Genomic DNA, 21,650 nt, shown 5'->3' on the forward strand with positions numbered 1-21,650 from the left:
GGGCAGGAAGGAAAGTGGTATTGGCCCTGGGCATGCACGTGTACCTAATGGGGGTGAGACCTATATAATGTATTCCAGCACGAGGTGACAGCTGCTAGTTCTTAATATGGATGATGGACCATGTCTTCAGGCTCAGAGGGTTCAGAGGTACAGTTGACCCTCGAACAACACAGATTCTAACTATGTGGGTCCACTTATATGTATTATAGATTTTCTTCTACAAAACATAGCTCAAAAATATGGTATTCAGAGGATCTGAAGCCCACATATATGAAGGGCTGATTTTCCTATATGCAGGTTCCATGGTGACGACTGCAGGATTTGAGTATGAGATTTTGTGTATTTGGGGGTCTTATGACCAATCACTCTAGTGATTGAGGGTCAACTGGGAAACAAAATTTTCTGAGATATCATGTAGATATCTCAATCTCTTTAGAGTTCTGTACTTTCTTAAGGTGATAATCTGACATGACAGATCATCCTTAGTTGGCCATTTCATTATCTATGAAATTCAGTCACTCTGAATATGATTTCCCAGTCTGAGACTTTGACTTTCTATATTCTCCCAACAGAGTTTTTAAGAGCTTCTTTGCCACCAAGATGTCCTCCAGCTTTTACACCTGGAATTCTATTGCCTATTAGGCATCCTCAGCTACTTATCTTTCTGTTGAATATAGGTGGCATTTAATGATAGCTATCCAAAGCCATTGTGCTTGTCATTATTATTTCTCTGGTGAGTTTCAAATGCATATTTCCCACTTACCAATGCATTCTCTTCTACAAGCATAACATCCCAATTCACCACAGGTGAAAACTTAACTGAACCATCACCTTGTTTCATGGGCCATCTGTGCTCCATCTATGACCAGTGATAGGGTCAGTGCCAACTACATGGTGGCAGTCCAGCTCAAACATGCCATCGTATCACCTAGTTTCTCAATTCATTCCTGATATCAATGAATACAGGTTAGGTTTTTCAGCAGTAGACACTGATATAGAGTTTAAGGTGAAAAATATTTACTAGGGATCAACATTTTTAAAAGGAAAAGGGAGGAAGCAGTATTGGGGAGAGGAAGAAATCAAACTATGATAATGCAGGCAATATAGCAGCAAGTCCTGGAAAGAGTATTCTGCATAAGCATGTTCCTGAAATGGTCTGTATTCTCTCACCTTACTCAGTCATAAAATATAGTCTATCCTGCAAAGGGTGTGGCCCGGGTAAGGTGGCTCTTTGTACCTGAGGCAGACCCTGAAGGATATGGCAGCTGGAGGCTATCCGCTGACTGCCATTCCTACACACTTCTTTAATTGAAGGAGGGTTTCCATTCTGACCACACCATCTTAAATCTTTCTTATGTTTTTAAGGCAGAACATAAATGTCTTAGTCTGTTTGCTGCTGCTGTAACAGAATACCACAGACTGAGTAATCTATAAAGGAAAGAGATTTATTTGTCTAATAATTCTGAAGGCTGTGAAGTCCAAAATCAAGGGCCACATCTGGTGATGGATTTTTTTACTGTGTCATAACATGGCAGAAGGCACCACATGCAAAGGATCATCCCTTGGTGAAAGGCAAAAGGGTAAGCTCAAGAAACAGAGAAGGAGGCTGGACTCCCACAATAACCCACTCCCAATATAAAGGTGTTAATCCATTTATGAAGGTGAAGCTCTCATAACCTAATCACTTCTGAAATGTCCCACCTCTTAATACCATTACAATGATAATTAAATTTCAACAAGAGTTTTGGAGGAGACATTCAAACAATAGCAATGAATAAATACTTCATATGGGTTTCAGTTTGCTTTTGTAAGAAAACTTTAATAGGTTACAAGCCAATTATAGCTTACATAAGTCCTGTAAAAGCATAACCATTGAAATCTGCAAAGTTATAGCCCAAACTGAAAGATGAATAATTTTTCATAAAACACATAAATATGAATAGAATTAAATTAGCATCATTCTTATCATCACTTTGAGACATAGTGCTATTTCCAGTCACTCCCTGTTTTGTAAATAAAAACACAATTTTTCATCACTTGAGAACAGTCTAGAGCACAAAATTTTTCCCCAGATTTTGTGCTCACTCAAAAGAAGCTTTACAGTGATGCTGTCATTAATCAAAATGAGAGAGATCTACTTTTTAAGTGGGTTCAGCATAGTGGCTTCTAGCAATTTCAGCCAGAATTTTTCTGTGGAAACTGATTTACATTAATTCCTTAAATCTAATGCCTAAGAAGTCTGCTCAATATATTTCTATCTAGGAGAAAGAACCAGACCTGACTAGTAACCACACAAAGTTGCACAGACTTAAGGAACATTCTGAGAGAGGAAAAAAAGGGGGAATGGTCTCCTAAAAAACTCATTTATTTGAAATAAACCTTCATATTCATGGCTTTGGTTTCTAAAACAACCTAGTCATTCAATGGACAATAAATAGCAGTGTTCCCCCAAAGTGTGATTTATGAATCATCTGCATCAGAATCACTTTAGGTTCTTAAGGAGATAAAGTACTTATTTTTCTAGGGAACCAGAAATTTGTATGTTTATATTTTTAACAGGTTAGTTAGACAATAATGGAGCACACAAAGTCTGAGAACCACGGATCAATAGTATGTTCACTGTTCAGTCACAGGGTGAGTTGTTAAGCAGTAGCGAAAGCTGACATAGGCTGAGCTCTATGTGCCAGGTTCTGCTGTAAGCTCTTTGTGTGTGTTGTCTCATTTTATCTTCACTATAATTCTACAAGTGAGAAACTGTTGTTACTTTCATCTCACAGGTGATAAAACTTAGGGACACACTTGAGGAACAGGAAATTTGGGATTAAAACACAGGAAATTTGACTAGAAGCTGTACATACTCTTAACCACTAAATTCTACTGTGAGCCTATGTCTGTTTGAGACTGGGAGATGCAAAATTCAAGTCCTTATGCAGGAAATTTACACATCCTCTAGTCCAAAAACGGAGCATCTTCTGAACTTTCACTGTTGATAGTGAAGTTCTAATTACTTCTGTGTTTTATATATTGAAAATTTGATATGGATGCAACATTTTTTCAGATTACAAGTATTTGCCTCGTTGAACCAAATATCTGTGTATGATATGCTCTGGAAATGATAAAGTACTCTAATTATAAGGATCTTGAGGACTGGATCCTTGGCAAAATGTCATCTTATCACTTTTGAAGAGCTGTCTGGCCTGACTCTGACTTGTCTTCAATTAATTAATATATCTAGAAAATAATTAGCTCATTTCTTTTCTCTCTTTTATATATACATAAATACACACATATATATATATGAGAGAGAGAATATATATATATATATACACACACACACACACACACATTTGACTGTCATACCATCATTGGCACAACTTTCTAAAATATGGTTTAATTTTTTAAATAAGCTTATCAATATTGAAAACAAGGACATTATTCATGTCAGAGTTTTATGAAAATACACTCTTGGCTGTTTATTAAAAACAGAATATAATGAGACTTCAATTCCATCATCAACTAAAAGCCACAAACCAGTATTCTTTTAAAAGTATTGTATGATTAAGAGTTATCTCATTCTACACTACTTCACTAATCATGATGATGAGGATCCCAAAATCCTTTTGATAATATCAAAAGGATATTATCATTTGTCAGAGCCAATCTTCTAACTTTTTAGTTGTGTAAGACACTTTTATCAGCTTCACATTTGTATTTTGTTCCACACTTCATTGCAATACTAAACAGCTCTTAATTCATTAGCATTTTATTCAAATGCATAAATCTATTTGTTTCTGATTCTAATAAAAAATAAAATTTCTGTATCCTTCAAGCCTGTAATTTTTTTAAGGAAAGTCTTAATTTTAGAAAATTTCTTTTTAGAATGGTATTTTATCCAACAAAGCATAATTATTAATATTGTAAAGCTTGTGTGGAGGCTTATAAGAATAAAATTCACTTATTGCCAGTCTTTGGAGGATTTTGTTGTTGTTGGTTTCTTTGCTCTTCAAGACAGGATCTCACTCTGTCACACAGGCTGGAGTACAGTGGCATGATCTCAGCTCACTGTAACCTCAGCCTCCTAGGTTCAAGTGATCCTCATGTCTCAGCCTCCCAAGTAGCTGGGACTACAGGTTCATGTCACCTTTCCCAGAACTAGAGAACTACCTTAACTTCTCTTGAGCAAGCAGAGGAGAAGAACTTTCAAACTGGGTCGAGCACTGTGGCTCATGCCTGTAATCCCACCCCTTTGTGAGGCTGAGGCAGGAGAATAGCTTGAGCCCAGGAGTTCGAGACCAGCCTAGGCAACGTAGTAGGACACTGTCTCTACTAAAAAATTAAAAATTAGCTAGCTCTGGTGGTATGTGCCTGTATAGCTACTTTGGAGGATGAGGGAAGAGGATCACTTGAGCCTGGGAGGTCAAGGCTACAGTAAGCCATGATTGTACCACTGTGAGACCCTGTCTCAAATTTTTAAAAAATTAAAAGGAACATTCAAACTTACCATGCACACCTTAAGTGTGAGCTCTTTGGAGTTATTATTATTATATTATTTTTTTTTTTTTTTTTTTTTGAGACGGAGTCTTGCTTTGTCACCCAGGCTAGAGTGCAGTGGCCGGATCTCAGCTCACTGCAAGCTCCGCCTCCCTGGTTCACGCCATTCTCCAGTTATTTGTATATGATTTTTCAATTAATTATCACCACAACAATTGGTAAAAGATACTATAAACCCTATTGTTACCCACCATTCACATATGAGAAGACTGAGATTCAATGGGTTTATTGTCATGTCTAAAGTCAAACAGTTAATAAGTGAATCAAAATCCCAAGGTCTTTTCCCACATACCATGTTATATCCAGAGAAAATACTAGTAGCATATTAATAAACCAATGCAATCTCATTTGGATGTAAAAACTAGAATGGTCACGTGTACATTATAAGCAACTCTTTATCCCTAAGTATTGCACGTGCACACAGCAACAGTTTTACAGAGTGTCAGTTATTAAGCCGTGAATTGATTTCAGAGAATAACCACTCTGATTTATTGGTCAGTTACCCAGGTAGATTGTAGAAGCAATTGTGATTTTTCTTACACAGGCAATATTTCAATTAAGATGGTTTCTCTCCAATGATGTCATTAAAGTACCTCAGTGTTTAAGAATCATAGACCATTTGGTAACATAGCAATTGGTGAGTGTGGGAACTTTTAGGGAAATGGTATTTTGGATTGAGAATTTCCTTTCAAAAAGTGGAAAGTTGCAAATGAAACCTAATCCTTTTAGTCTTGTTACTAACGTGAGACTTACTCTACCCCACTGAACCAAAATAGTAAAGTTGGAAGATACATCACTCACAGAAGACAAAGTGTGGTGGGTTGATGAGACTTATGAAAGAAAACTACTTCTATCGCTCTTTAGGCTTCTCTAGTTTTAGTTTTCTTTTTAAACCCCTCCCTCTGTAAACACACAGACACAACAGGTAGGAAACCAACTCATTCCTCGTTTGTTTAAACCAATGAGTATTCTGCCTCAGAAACCAGAACATGCTGCCTTATATAACGAGGGGTGTGTGTGTGTGTGTGTGTGCGTGTGTGTGTGTGTGTGTGTGTGATGTGCTGTTCTGGGACAGAGGAAGGGGCAGGTAGAAATCCTGAGGAGCTATGGTAGGAAGAAAGAGTTGCTACCTCCCTTTCAAGCTACGTCGGGAAGAGGGGGTGGGGACTATACCAACACATCACCACGCCGCATGCCACTCTCACACACAGATGCTTCTCCGTCATGTTCTCTGGGAAATTTCCCCCCGATTAGGAAAAGGACGGTAACACGGTTCTGCCTCGGAAGGAGAGTTTTTACCATTGCAGCACAAAGAACAGCGGAGCGCGCTTTCACATCGTTGCAACTCCACTCACTTGACCAGCTCTATACTTCAGCACCACGGAGAGCGGTACACCCTTGGCTGCCACCCATGGGGAGCCAGCTTCCCGCGACTCAGCACCGGATTCCGGTCATCTAGAGGAGGAACAAGCCTGCGTATTAAACCCTCAATGTAAGCAGCTATGATGGTTCTTTCATATTGATCTTTTTTTCCAGTAGAGGTTGTGTTCTCGCTAAAATATGGAATTGAACTTTTATTTATCAGCTTTCTTCCTCTAGTGCACTGCTTCGATTTTTAGATAGATCTGAGGTCTTTCTTATTTGTTGAGTTGGTAGAAGAAATTTTTTTTTCTTTCATTGAATGTCTAAGTTTTCAAAGCCATTTAGAAATAGACAACTCGTCTCAGTAGCCTATTCCTTTTGTGCTAGAGTAATACAGTTTTATTCCTAGAAGAGTGTGTATGTGTTGTCTCTTCTTTCCCTTCACTACTGACAGCTTTCTAATGTATTTATGTGGTTGTATATGTCATAATGTAAATATGGGGTTGAGAGAAGGGAGAGGGTTATATTCTAATAAGCAGCCACCATTAAAGAACTACAGGTGGCAAAAAAAAATATTGTCATTTTTCTTTTTTTCTTGCTGAAAATATGATCTGAGCTATATATCTCCTTCAGACATCCATTTCAAAATAACAAATATGCTCCTAATGAAAGAGGTGTAATCTAGGCAGAGCTTTGAAACTCTGAATCTCCCCTTTAAGTTTGAAGTTGTAAATTCACTTACCTATGATTGAGTAGACACAACCAAAATGCTATTGCTATTAATTGTAATTTAAAGACATAATGGATTCAGGGTAGATTCAGAAAAGGCAATAATGATTGACCCTGCCTGGTGGCACTCAGTGAATTTTTGCCTCAGAATGCCACCTGCTGGTGAGTCCTATTTTTGAAGCACCAGGCACACATCAGATTTATGAATGAATTCACATTAAATCCAGAATATTCATTATGGATGTGGTGCAAATCCAATCTCCAAGATCTTTTTAACAATGATATTGATTCAACTATTTAAAAACTTACCAAACTTCTATGTCACAATTACCCTTTCATAAATATTTATTTCCAAAAACACTTGCTCCTAAGCTTAGGGGCATGTAGACTAGATAACTCCTTCAGGCAGTAATTAACCCAGAAAAAAATCAGAACTATGTGGAGCCTCGTTGAGGCTAATTGCAGAATGCATGTGGTATTTTGGATAAGAGATACCAGGAGCTCTTGCTTAGTAAAAGCAATCAGCATTTCCCTCCATATAAATATTCAGCATGTTACTTTTTTTTTTGGTATTGTCATTTCACAATATAAGGGCCTCTCTTACTTTCTCGGTAGTAGATGTTTATTTCAGACTCTTATCACAGAGGTCAGTGAAATCATCAAAAGGTTACACATATCTACTTTATTTCAAGAAAAATCTTTTTAAAACATAAAACTATCAAAACTTGTTTCAGCTCCACCTGGAGCTATACACAATGAGATACAGACATCCAGTTTCATAACTTCCAATTTCCAAAATAGGAAAATAAGGATTTTAAAAGTAAAAAGAAAAATAGAAGCACATACAAAGCACTAGTTATATTTAGATAGGTGGTACCTAGGGCAGTTTGAAAAAAACTGAGGATAACTTCTTCTCTAAATGAAAATAAATTACAAATAGAAATATTTATTAGCACTCAGGAACACTAGACAATATTTTTATTCCAAGATGCAATGGAAAAACTATCTCACATTAGTAGAATTTTTTGGGAAGTATATCTTAATGTAATACATTTTAATGAGAAGAAGGATACTTTGCTTGTTTCCTGTAGGATTAACTGGTAAAATGTATGAACTCGTGTATATCATGGGGGTAGTTAGGTGGGTATCTTTTTTTCCTTATTTAAAGTACATATGTTGTACAAGCAAATTATTATCAGTAGCTTAGGTGGGAACTTAAATGCCTTAAACCCACAATTAATATAGTTGTAATAAGCTAAAATAGAGCTAATAATATGCAATGTCACTAGAGCACTTACAAGGTGATGATAAACAGTTTACGTTCACTATCTCACCTCAACTTCAACAGAAAAAGGAAGGTGATACCTAGAAATAAGTTGGATGCCTTTGAAAATATGTAAAAATTTTCAGAAGTAGCATGAAGAAGTGAGAATGTCTCAATTTTCTGACTCAGTCACCAAAGGGTGTCATATGCCTTCTGATATTAGCTGCTTCATCTAGCAACTTATGGGCCATAATTTATAGTGGAGCTAATTAGAAACTGATTTTACTTAGGAATTCATACCTTATTTTAAATGTTGTCAGTCATAAGCAGGAAATAACTGTTATAGAATTATATGGCTCCTATATTTTGTGAGAAGGAAGATGCTGGTAAACACCAACAGCTCCAATGTACTGATCTTCTTAAATGACCAACACAGATTCAAATATTTAGGAATGAATTAAGTTGGTTGACCAAGCACCATGTGCCAGGTGTCAGGAGTATAGGGCACCAGGTGCATATGCCATATACACGAGTATTCCTTACCCTCAAGGATCTTGAACTCTAATAGAAAAAGTTACAGTCTAAAGAAACTCAGAAAAAAAAAAAAATCAGAAAGACAGAAAGAAGATGGCTGGCAGTGGCATACTAGCCAAAAGCACAGACTTTCAAAGCAGACAGACTAGACCCTTAACAGTGAGTCTACCTCTGGCATGTTGTGTAGCTTCAGAAAAGTGGTTAATTAATTTGACCATCACTTCATCATCTGTTAAATGGGAATGACAATAGCACCTAAACCATGTAATAGTTTGTGAGAACTTAAAATGATAATGCATATTCTCAAATGTGTTGTGTTCGCTATACATTTTAATCATCTTCGGTTAATTATTTATGTACTTACCTCCTTTTTTATATGTTTATATTTACAATTCATTCATCATTATATTGCCATTTGTCTTTACGTCTGGCATTATTGTGTTGAGTACCTATAACATTAAATTTATCTTTATATCTTATTTGAAAAATAAATGAATAAATAAATATAAATGACAATGCACATAAATTACTCAGCATGTAGCTGGTACATGGTTAATGTGAAACAAATGTTAATCACTATGATTAAATAGTTATTCAGGAAAATAGCTAAGCTTATCAGAAGATAATTTATTTAAAACAGTAATTTATGTAAAGCAGTTAGGACAGTGCCTACATGATAAATGTGTAATATATGTTAAATATAACTATTGTATAGTCATTTAGAAAAATAGCTAAGCTGAGTATATCAATGTCCAGTAAAATGTGAGACAATTCTAATAATTGTGTACTTAAGTGCATTGATAGGTAAGATTTTGATCATTACTGTCATGGACATTTGTATATAGTGTTACGGTATCCAGGGCATTTGGTAGACATTATTTAATCTTCACTGTGCTCCTAAGGAACATGAGGAATGGGCTTTATCACTCCCGTTATTTTGGCAGGAGACCTGTGGTTTAGAAGAAGACTCCAAATAACTTGACTATTTTATCACTGTTGCTCTAGACTAATACTCAGAAAACGTACTCTTGAGAGAAGATGCCCAGAGCAAAGCTGTGTTTTCCTGGGTGTTTGATCTGACTCCTAGATTCTGTTTGGTTCTATTTCCAGTAGGGGAATATTACAGGCTGAATTGATTTTAAGATTGGATAATTTCCATAGAGACCTTTGATACATGTAGCAATTTTAGACAAGAGACAACAAATATCTCTAAAAAGACATTTTGATTAAGTGGCCTTTTTTTCTTCAGTAATTAAGCACAATTTCTGTCTCCAAAAGCCTTTATGGCCATGCTCATGTGCAGCTGGACTTAGGGCACAAGATTCATACTTTTCATGGATCAATGACATCTGGCTTCCTTCAGACTGGCTGATGCATCTGTAAGAGCAGCTTGATAAAAATAGCAACTGAAGGATCAAGAGGGAGTTTAATAATCAGTCTTCCTCTCATATATGGTTTTGTTTCCACTGGAATCCTTCTTCCGAATGACATCAAATGTCAGTTGTATGCACTTCTGGAAAATGTAAAACATAGTATCTAACTGGGGTATTTAATCACTCATTATCTCAATAATACATGCAAACAAATACGTATTTGCGTTCAAAGTTCACTTTTAAGAAAAATACTAAAATAAGGCAATCAAATTCCAAATGCATTTTAGGGAGATTCGTTTTGCTTATCATTGGCCCTAAAACTGTGATAGGATCACCAGAGTTCAGCAGTGGCACATCTGATTCATGAGTGTGAGCTTTGGCCACCAACTACTGTGAACCATGTGACTTTATCTGACACATCATCTTTTGTGGATTCTTTCCAACCCATGTGATATATATAGCTAAAACATGAATATCTGTGATATCAAGATTAAACAGCAAGGATATGGTGGCTGAATATATTCACAAGTGCATAAATGTTTAAAAAGCATCATTAGAGGGATATTAGGGTAAGAGGTAGTCAGAGCTAATAAAAAGCCCACAGTGAGGTTAAAAGGCCTCCATCAATATGTGCATCAATTCTCATGGCTTCATAGTCTATTGTGAAGCCCCTCGCATTGGACGCAATTTCACTGAGTAGCATATGCCATTATCTGCTTATATGCATACATTACTTTAAGGCTCATAAGGTTTCATTTTTAACGCTAAATTCTGCTAGGAAAGGAGCAGAACCGACAATTTTGTGAGCATCCAAATGTGTTTCAAGGCTGAGGTTTTAAAGGCTGCAAAAGAGTCTTGTTTATTTCTTACTACATCTGGGTGTCTGCTTTCAAGGGCATTCAGAAAAATGCATGTCACATGGTGAGGACATTTTAACATCTGCCAAGTACTAGCTATACACATATATTCTTTTCTTTGATAAAACATAGTTATTATAGAAACATCAAGATTTATATGATGCCCTACCGTTGTGCAGAAATTATTTGTCCAAAGTCTTAGGACCTAAGATTTAGTGTTTTCACTTGGCCTACCAGAGTTTCTTCACCTAAAAGATGAGAATGCTAATACTTTGCTTTTTACGTTTTGTTTTGTTTTGTTTTGTAATGAGTGGAATGAATAAACAATGCTTGAATATCCTTTAAGTTTGTAGGCTGCAGTGTCTGTGATATTCACAGGGACTCTGAATTTAGATTGGGTACTTATGTGTTCCTTGTGAAATATTTCTCTGCTATGACTTGGTTCAGTAGTCATTAAATTTCCTTTGAGTTAATCTCTCCATGGCTTGTTGCTGTGTAATAGTTGGGTATCCTTGACCTTGTAGTCTGACCTATTCTCCCTCTTGAGCAGACCTCTAATGGAAAAGTGACGTGGAATCAAGCTGTAGTGCCGGCTTCTTCTTAGACAGCTGCTGTTTCGTATCTGACACACTGCTCAGATGCTCTTGAGTGTAAACTGCTTTTTCTCAGGTTGGGTTGTGATGGCTAAGTCTAATAAAGTGGTTTTGAGAGAAGTAGAAGCCTATCGTAGGACAGGCTGAGTACTTCCATGAAAAAGATTATTATCAGTCTTCCTTGGGTTCAACTTCTACCTGTGTGTGTGTGTGCCCAGATGACAGGCCTTGAAACTAAGTCCATTACATCTCCTGAAACAAAGCCTCTTGGGAATACAAATGGGGTAACTGCTTAGCTTTCAACTCAGTAACTTTCTCTTTCTGAAAACCCTATAATAATAAGTGCCTGCACACTATTTGTGAATCTTTCTCTCCTGTAAATGTTTCTCTGGGATTCCTAATCCACAGTCTGCCTTTGGTACCAATGAACAGACTGTCTCTGGAATGATGGCATTGTTGAAAAGAATGGGCTCAGAAGTATCTCATGAACTTGAATTCTGACAGTCTTTTCCCCAGCAATCTTTTATCAAAGTGCACTTTTAAAAAGTGGACAATGGTTCAGACGCTCTTCCTAAAGGTGTACAGAGCTCTCGGTTAGGATTTATCACCCACGGTTGCCTTTTGAGGGAGTTGCCCATAATTATTCTTTTTATTTTGTTCAGATAAAGAAGTTAGCTCCACTGTATAATTTAGCAGCTTTTCCCAAGGGAAGTGTGACTCAGCTCCAGGCAGGATTAGAGTACCAAGATCTGATCCCCATTCTTTGCTTCATTCCAAACATAGGGCCCCCAAGAAACTAAAACCGAAAAGGTTTGAGCAGGTTGAGCAGGTCAAAAGGTAAAATGAGCAGAAAACTAAATGGAGTCCCCAATTTAAACATTCACAAGGCTAATTGCATGACTTTTTAAAATCTCAAAACATTGGATTTAATTTTAAAGCCTTTCTCTGTAATCATTTTTGTTTGATTATTTTTTAAAAATGGCTAAAGTGAAATATTAAGTATTGTTTATGCATGAAGACATGATGAATTTAAAAAAAAAAAAAACAATTCTCTGGGACCATGGAAAATAGTTAAAAACAAATATCCAAGTACTTACTCTTTAAAAAAGATACACTCTTATTAAAATTTATGCCATTCTAATATTCTCTGAATAATGTGAGTGGAGGTAGAGTAGAAAAGAAAAATAGAAAATACAGGTAGAACCAATTGGAGAATCAACAACGTTTAAGATGTCCAAGTTGGTAAAGGCTTAGGAAACACTTGGTCCAGCCCCTCTATTCCATAGTTATTTGAGATCTAGAAGCTGGGACCTGCTCAAGGTCTCAAGGCTGGCTAGAGATGGCATATCCCCAACTTGAGCTTAAATTACACAGTAGCTGTTATTGTCTCTAGTTTGCTGTTTCAACACCTTGGCAACGTAAGTTTGGGTAACTTACATTGTCCAAGACTGGCAAATGTTGGAGCCAGGATTCCTACTCCAAACATCCTGACTCCAAAGTCTGCCTTTCAGCCTCTCTACTCTTAGTATCTTCATCTGAGGATGAGGATGATAATAGCACCTTCCTCATAGATTTGATGCAAGAATTACACAAGTTAATACATGTGAAGCTCTTAATATAATACCTGGCATATAGTAGGTGCTTAATAAATGTTAACTGCTATTATTAGTAGCATTAGTATTAAGCTCTACACTAGGCCACACTGGGAAACAGCAATAAGAAGCGGACCCAGCATGTAAGTTGAGCTATTTCTTCCATCCATGTAAAAATCCAGGCTCAATATTAAGAAGCTAAGGCTGAATTCTCTCAGAAGGGTTGCTTCAGTGGCCATCAGCAAGTGGCAATGATTCTAGTCCTGTTTCCTGCCACATCTTGCCCTTTAATAGGTGCTTAGGTTGCGTGTGGACCAGAAAGCACTGTCCCCATAGAGAATAGCACAGAATGTAGAAACAGACACGTGTGGTATGCATGCATGTTGCTGCAGTTTTGCCATGGTGCAGGAGCTCATTCAGGGGGAGACATCTGAACCGAAGGCAGCCGTATTTGTGATGGCCAACTCTATGGCACAGCCCTTGGAGAGCTGGGCATAAAAAGAGGCAAGAGGGAACAGAATAAAACCTACATTGACTTATACTTTCTACACACAAATTACCTCATTTAATCCTCCTACAGACTCTGCAGCACATGTAAGTTATCCGCATTGAGCAGGTTGGAAAACTGAAGCACCGAGGGGTTTAGTGGCTCTCTCAACTTTATACAAATGGAAATAAAACCAATAGCCTCAGCCATACCACCATCCCACACCCATCCTCCATCTATTATTAGGGTCCTTCCAGATCCATTTTTCAGCTCTGCCACCCCGTCTCCACCCAAGGCATATAGAGACAGACAACTGAGTCATATTCTACCACTTGAAAGAAATAGTTCAGGTAACCCAGTGTGTCTGAATCTTGATGATTGAGACAATGATTTGTAAGACTGCACAATTCCTCATAGGATTCCAAGCATGATATTCTTTGTGTATCTCAACCATTGTGTGCTCTACTGCTAGGGAATCCGCAGGAAAGTAACCTGGCATCTTTGCCCTGTCCCATAGGTTGGGGAGCAGCACCTTCAAAAACATGCAGCGCCGGCACACAACGCTGAGGGAGAAGGGCCGTCGCCAGGCCATCCGGGGTCCCGCCTACATGTTCAACGAGAAGGGCACCAGCCTGACGGCCGAGGAGGAACGCTTCCTGGACTCAGCTGAGTATGGCAACATCCCGGTGGTCCGGAAAATGCTGGAGGAGTCCAAGACCCTCAACTTCAACTGCGTGGACTACATGGGGCAGAACGCGCTGCAGCTGGCCGTGGGCAACGAGCACCTAGAGGTCACGGAGCTGCTGCTAAAGAAGGAGAACCTGGCACGGGTCGGGGACGCGCTGCTGCTGGCTATCAGCAAGGGCTACGTGCGCATCGTGGAGGCCATCCTCAACCACCCAGCCTTCGCGCAGGGCCAGCGCCTGACGCTCAGCCCGCTGGAACAGGAGCTGCGTGACGACGACTTCTATGCCTACGACGAGGACGGCACGCGCTTCTCCCACGACATCACGCCCATCATCCTAGCGGCGCACTGCCAGGAGTATGAGATCGTGCACATCCTGCTGCTCAAGGGTGCCCGTATCGAGAGGCCCCATGACTACTTCTGCAAGTGCACTGAGTGCACCGAGAAACAGCGGAAAGACTCCTTCAGCCACTCGCGCTCGCGCATGAACGCCTACAAAGGACTGGCGAGTGCCGCCTACTTGTCCCTGTCCAGCGAAGACCCTGTCCTCACCGCCCTGGAGCTCAGCAACGAGTTAGCCAGACTAGCCAACATCGAGACTGAATTCAAGGTAACTCTCCCACTTAGTACCCTGCAGGCAGGTTGCCCAAGGGGCTCTTGCGCGTGTGTCCAGTGCGAAATGGGTTGTCTTCAAATCTAAGAAAGGGGGAAACCTCGGGATCTTACTAGGCAGGCCCAGGGGAGGAGGGGAACACATCTCACCTATAAGAGGTAGGCCTGAGGAAAAGCAGCCCTCTGGGTGAAATATTTTAAACTACATAAATACGGTAAGAAGTGACTTGAGTACAAATCCATGCAGTAAAGGACGAGTGCAGGCAGGATTATGTTGTGGTTCTGATGTCAATGCTTTAGCTCTGTCTCAGGGAGCTCAGGAGTGTCTAGGATACCTAAGGACCTGTGGTTATTTCCTAGTGCAAGGCTTAGACTTCTTGATTGTTTCACCTACGTGGCTTTGATTTGTCTTGTTCACATCTCTGTCTCATCCTGGAATGTTTTGATCAGTCTCAGTCTAACAAGAAGACCTGGCTGCAGCTTTTCTTAAACCTGGGAAGCTCTTGCCATTTTCTTGTCAATGGGCTGAGGAGGAGGTTTAGGAAAATAAAAATGAAACTGTCTCTGTAGAGCTGAGTTTGTCAAACTAGTAGATGAGCCCAGGTGAAAGCTCTGTAATTCAATCACCCTGAGAACACCTTGACCTGCCAGGCCAGCCTAGAGGATGGAAACCCATCTCCAAAGTGCATTTTTCAATAGCAGGCCTGTGCTTTGTCAACTGACATTCCACCTGAAAGAGAAAACTTCCTAAAGTAGGAAATTCTTTTCACACAGTGTTTAATAAAAATAAGAGCAATTTTTTTTTCCTTTTTTGAGATGGAGTCTTGCACTGTCAACCAGGCTAGAGTCCAGTGGCATGAACTCAGCCCACTGCAAGCTCTGCCTCCTGGGTTCAAGCCATTCTCCTGCCTCAGCCTCCCAAGTAGCTGGGACTACAAGTGACTGCCACCATGTCCGGCAAATTTTTTGTATTTTTAATTGAGACAGGGTTTCACCATGTTAGCCAGGATGGTCTCGATCTCCTGACCTCATGATCTGCCCACCTCGGCCCCCCAAAATGCTGAGATTATAGACATAAGCCACTGCGCCCAGCCAAGAGCAAATATTTAGTGGGCAGTTATTGTGTGCCTAGCACTAACCACTTTATCTATATGATCTTATTTAATCTTCTCAGCAACCAGATGACTTGAGTACTGTTATTAGCCTCATTTTATATGAAGGCACAGAAGTAGACAGAGGATCATATAGCCAGTAAATAGCAAAACCATTGTTCTAATCTATGCACTCAGACCCCAGAGTCAATTCAGCCACTTCAGGAAACTGAGGGCCAGAGCCTTGCTTGTATAACAAGCTTTTCAGGTTTCACTTGTTTTTACATGAATGATAGAGGATCCTCCACTGTAGAAGGTATAGCTGAAAGAGTAGGAACCACAACTGGGCTCATTATTTCTCATCCTGCCATTCAACCACAGACTATCATGTGCTACATGCCATACAAAGAGGTATTGCACACAGAGCTGTTACCGCAAGTGAAAACTTCATGATCCAAACTAGATGTCGTTGGAGGAGCTGCCCTGTTTGGCATACAATTATACGGCCAAGAATGGGTACCAGCTCACAGAAAGGAAGGTTCTCCTGGGCTGCATTTTTCAGGGAGGGCTCAAAGGAGATGTAATTGGGTTGGGCCTTAATGAGTAGGAGTGTTTGGGTCATCAGGAAGAGAGAGTAGGCATTTGGAGGAGGTAAGTGAAGATGAGGTCCAGAATGGGCCAGAGCAGGGAGGGTGAGTAGTTCCATATGACTCAAATACAAGCTTCCGGTAGGCCATTCAGGAGGAATGCTGAAGAGATCAGTTGGGGAAGGATCTCAAAGGACCCAGCAGGTCAGGCTGAGCACTTTTAACGTTGTCTTGTAGGAAAGGGAGAGCGGTGGAAAGTTTGTAATTAGGGAACTAAAGTGATGAGAACTAGAGTTTGGGAAATTAATTTATCTGGTAAATAAGAATTGGAGAATTTGGAGTGTGAGGCACTGGGACTGAAGAGGGAGAAAATTTTGTTGTATGTAGATGAGGTCATGGAAACCTCTCTGTAGGAAGACGCTCATGCCATAAGCCAGGGACAGAAAGGCCAGGCCAAGAGGAGGTTGCAGGGCCCCACAAATTGGGACTAGAAAAGAATTCTTTAAGAAGTTTACTATGCCGGGCGCGGTGGCTCAAGCCTGTAATCCCAGCACTTTGGGAGGCCGAGACGGGCGGATCACGAGGTCAGGAGATCGAGACCATCCTGGCTAACACGGTGAAACTCCGTCTCTACTAAAAAATACAAAAAAAACTAGCCGGGCGCGGTGGCGGGCGCCTGTAGTCCCAGCTACTCGGGAGGCTGAGGCAGGAGAATGGCGTGAACCCGGGAGGCGGAGCTTGCAGTGAGCTGAGATCCGGCCACTGCACTCCAGCCTGGGCGGCAGAGCGAGACTCCGTCTCAAAAAAAAAAAAAAAAAAAAAAAAAAAAAAAAAAAAAAAAAAAAAAAAAGAAGTTTACTTTATGTCGTCTGTCCTCCATCTGAGACCCAACCACTAAATTGAAGCCACTTCTCTAAATCCTACATTGTTTGGTCTCATCTGAAAAACTTGGTGGATGTAGAGGTAGAGATTACTGAAAGAACTCTTAAGGAATATAGCCTCTTTTTTCTTTTTTTCTGTACAATAAACCTTACTCACCAACATTAAGGTCAAGGATGTGCTGAGGAAAATTGGTTGAACTTTGCTTGTTGCACAGTCTTCAGACCTATTCTGCATTGGCCATGTGAAAGGAATGGCTAAACTAATTAATTCAGATATTTCAAGCCAAAAAGTTTTTTAAAACTTCAAGCCAAAACAAGATTTTTTTGGATTAGATTATCTGGAAAATTGCACAATTCTCTACTGTATCTGGGAGCATGCCAGCCTTGCTAAATAAAATGATACTAAACTAACATTTGGAATTACATCTGAGCCAATTTTTTTTAGTAAAACTCAAATCTGGCATATTTCAGTATTTGCAATATCTGAAACTGGAAGTTCATTTGAAAGCATCTACTATGATATTTTGATTTTAAAAGTAAATATGAAAATTTTGGACAATTTTTTATTTTAAAAGTAAATATGAAAATTGTGGACAATTAAGAAGACCAGTAACGTAATGAAAAATCCTTTCTACAATGCAGTTACTTGGAACAAGAGTTTGCATCAATACATTTGCTGGCTATTAACATCCACCTAGTCACCTTTGTTTGAAGTAATGTCTTTTGGATTGTCGACAAATGGCACATTATAAATTAACATAACTGTTCCTTTAGTACTTTATTGCTTATTCAGCTAGCCTTATATGTGCATTCCTGACATTATAAATCTTCTCAGAGGAGAGCAGCTTAGCAGGAAAGAAGTCAAATTGTAAAAAAAAAAAAAAAAAAAGTAAAGAGCAAGAGAGTGTCTTCTAAAATGCACTATTTCTGAATCCATTCTGCTTTCAAGGGACCACATGTTGCTGCTTGTAGCCACATATTATGGAGATGATCTGATGCCATCAATTGTGTAAAAAACTATCAGATTCTTATTGGAAATATCATATGTCATCCTCCACATCCCCTAAAATACTCATTCGGGGAAAACCTCTTCCTGACTAGGAAGCATCATCCATGAAAAATAGTTTTCCCAGGCTATTGTTTTTGGAGTCACTTTAATTTATCACCAGAATAGACACTAGTCATTAACAAAAATTGCAGCCAATGTCAAGGTCTTCAGCAAATTGTGGCTGGAGTTAGATGCCTGCTGGCAAGTCGTTATTTTTTGGTGTAGAAATCATGTAGCTGTTCAAGGATTTTCTTATGTCTCTCTCATCTTGGATCTAGAAAGATATTAAAACTCGATGTGGTCACTGGGGCCTCCCTGGTGCCTTGTGTGGCACCCAATAAGCTAGTGAGCATTCCAGAAATACTTGATAAAGGGAATAAAGGAAATCCTAAAAGGATAATCATTTCAACTAATGAAGCACTTGACTCCTTTTCTTTATGGTTTAAACTCTTCCTCCATGGGTGGATTTAATAGCGGCATTTGATGGACAAAGTGAAACGAGGAAGCTGTAAAGAAAGTTACAAGCTGGTTGGGGGGACAAAGTCCATACACATTAAATAGCTGTTCCCAATCATTTGCTTCACTGTATGGTGATGGAGGGCAAAGTGTGTCTTCTTGATCTTCCCCACAGTACCTAAAATGGGTTTTGGGAGCACTGCCAACAAATGACATTTTGGTTGATTGGTTTTTCTATGCAGTAAGAGCCAGAGAAAAGGAATATTAGTGTGAGCTGGACTTCTCAGAAGTGCTTCATCCTTGTGGAATATGCGCTCCCTGTGTAGAGGCACCTAGAGTAGCAAGGAAAAATGAAAAAATTGTCTACTTCAGTTGGGTAACAGCCACCAAGAACACAGTGTGATGTCTGCAGCTCTCCTGAATTAATCTGCTTGGTTTTCTTCACTGATCATCTTTGTGATAAAATTGCTTAGGGTCCATTTTATTTTGCTAGTCTCCTTTATTTGCTTCCCAGTCAAATTCCTGGGCATTTTGTCTATGCATTTTATTTTTCTGTGGAGCTTTTCTTTCAAAATGATTAGAGGAATTAATATTTCTTCCAACTGAGTTATGAAAACAGCAATGCCTGATGGGGCAGAGTGGGGACATGGAAAGAAAAGATGACAAGGGAATATTGTAGAGTGAGGTTTAGGACTTTGGAAGGAAAGAGAAAGCAGTATGGGGTAGGGGTATCTCTCTTGCTTTCTTATCTTTCGCTTACATTTAAAAGCATCCAGTGTGCCCGAATCAGAGACTGTGGAAGCCTCACAAACACTGTATTGCAGTTATTTAACATCTAGTGGTTCTGAAGAATAACAAAGCTACAAGTAAGAAGGCTCTTCCTGTTGACAAAATAGCATGGAGGTTGTGGATGGTGCTTCAGTCACAAGCAATTTATCCTTTGAGACCTCAGAGAGGAAGAGTAGGGCCAAGAACTAACTTTATCCTACTTAAAGTGGTAATGATTTTTCTGTTTATCAATGGGTTGTTAACCACATGTATTATGAAAAATAGATGATGAATTATGTATTAATGTTTGCACTGTCATCTTAAGACTCGTGAAAATTCTCTGGGCCTAAAATACTACAAATTAAAAATGCAAATAACGATAAATAAGACCAATTTGCCACCTGCTATGATCTCTAGAGAGATCACATTGTGGAAGGTAAAGATGTTTAGGTGATAGTTTGCAATCTGCTTACAAACTTATCAGAATAGAAAAGGGAAGAGTGAGGAGAAGGAGTGACTTTGTCTCATTGTGCCAGGGCTTAGAGCACATCTAACCTCTGGCTGTGTGCAGCCAGGGAGACAGGAAGCTTGGGGAAAGGCCCCCACCTGGGCTGCAGGCTGAATAAGCCTATTGCCCCAGCTTTCAGTGTTTGCACCAGTTTCTCAAATACTTTGAATCATTTTAGAATTTTTAAATGTTATAGTCCAACACCCTGGGAAAAATATTATACATTTCCTTGAAGTTTGAAAGCTTGGCTGGGAGTATAAATAAATGCCTGCTTAACATTCAGGAAATGACTTGAAAATTGTTTCCTTTTCTATTGGGAAAATATTTTTTAAGTTGTGAAGGCTGCAGGCCTTAAAAGGATGTTTTATGTGTGTGATGTGTGCCTGTGTGTGTAAGACAGAATCTAGAAGAAAAGTCCTCAAAGCGTGAGCTTATACATTTGGCCGTACCTATCCACAGGTTCCACATCAATGGATTCAGCCAACTGTAGATGGAAAATATTCGGAAAAAAATAAACAAAAAATCACAATACAATAAAAACAATACAAATAAATAAAACACAGTAGAACAATTATTCACATAGCATTTACATTGTATTGGGTATTATACATTCTCTGGAAATGATTTAAAGTATATAGGATATGCATAGGTTATATGCAAATATGATGCCATTTTATATCAGGGACTTGAGTACCCTCAGATTTTGGTAGGGGGGAAGGTCATGGAACCAATCATCTGCAGATACTGAGGGACGACTGTATACTATCCCTAATCCCCTCAGGGATCTGTGTCCCTCTAGTCCTGTGTTTGAGCATCTGATGATGCAGAAATGTGAGTAGAGGAAAGAAAGCTGGTGGATGTCAGGTGATGAGTTGATGGAACTGCCACTCACTAAGCATACACAGGTGAAATGTAATCAAAGTGTGAATGCCTTTCCTCAGGGCCACACTGGGGCCTGGTCACAGGACCCTATACCTGAAAGCAAGACCCAGGGACTGGCTTATCTCCAGAGAAGGGACAAAGTGACTTCTGCTTATGTTAGCTTTGTTTTTTTTTTTTTTTTTCTATTTTTCTTCCTACATGTCTAGGGGAATGCTTTTGCCAGAGCATTCATTAATGAGTCATCACAGGAAAATGAGTCAATTAATGTGTCCTTTAATAACAACTTTTCATTGGGTCACAAATAATGCCTAAAATTAGATGATGTTTCTCTTCTAGGGTCTATGTCATGAGTATCTGCCTCCAAGATACAGGGAGACAGTATGCTCTGGGTGACAGTTATTTGAGTGTGATAAAAGAGACAAGCGCAGAGTGGCAGGTCCTGGAGGGCACCCATTGCACCATGCTTCATCTCCTGGAGGCTGAGGAGTGGACAGTGAGGAGCTTGGCCCTGGAACCAGACTGACCTGGTTCTCTCTCCTACCAACCATGTAATCTTGGGCATCTATTGGAAGTTAGTTTCCTCATTTGAAAAATGGAGGGTAGGATACAATCATGTATTACTTAATGAAGATATGTCCTGAGAAATGCATTGTTAAGCAATTTCATCACTGTGTGAATATCATAGAGTGTTCCTACCCAAACCTAGATGATACACTTCACTACACACCTGGGCTATGTGGGATAGCCTATTGATCCCAGGCTATACACTTGTGCGGCATGTTACTGTCCT

At 39.4% G+C, this 21,650-nt stretch overlaps 1 protein-coding gene across 4 annotated transcripts in view; it reads left to right on the plus strand.

Annotated features, from left to right (window-relative positions):
• The first annotated feature begins 5,751 nt into the window (after positions 1 to 5,751).
• The window catches only part of TRPC7 (transient receptor potential cation channel subfamily C member 7), a 142,588-nt gene continuing 126,689 nt past the window's right edge, over positions 5,752 to 21,650 (plus strand). For all 4 annotated transcript variants that reach the window (XM_050792754.1, XM_050792755.1, XM_050792756.1 and 1 more), the window contains exons 1-2: positions 5,752 to 6,043; positions 13,860 to 14,637. In XM_050792754.1, coding sequence (XP_050648711.1) covers positions 6,042 to 6,043; positions 13,860 to 14,637 — 780 coding nt within the window. In that variant the 5' untranslated portion in view covers positions 5,752 to 6,041. The remainder of the gene's footprint in view (positions 6,044 to 13,859; positions 14,638 to 21,650) is intronic.

The sequence above is a fragment of the Macaca thibetana genome, chromosome 6, assembly GCF_024542745.1.
Source record: "Macaca thibetana thibetana isolate TM-01 chromosome 6, ASM2454274v1, whole genome shotgun sequence".
Classification (NCBI taxonomy): domain Eukaryota; kingdom Metazoa; phylum Chordata; class Mammalia; order Primates; family Cercopithecidae; genus Macaca; species Macaca thibetana.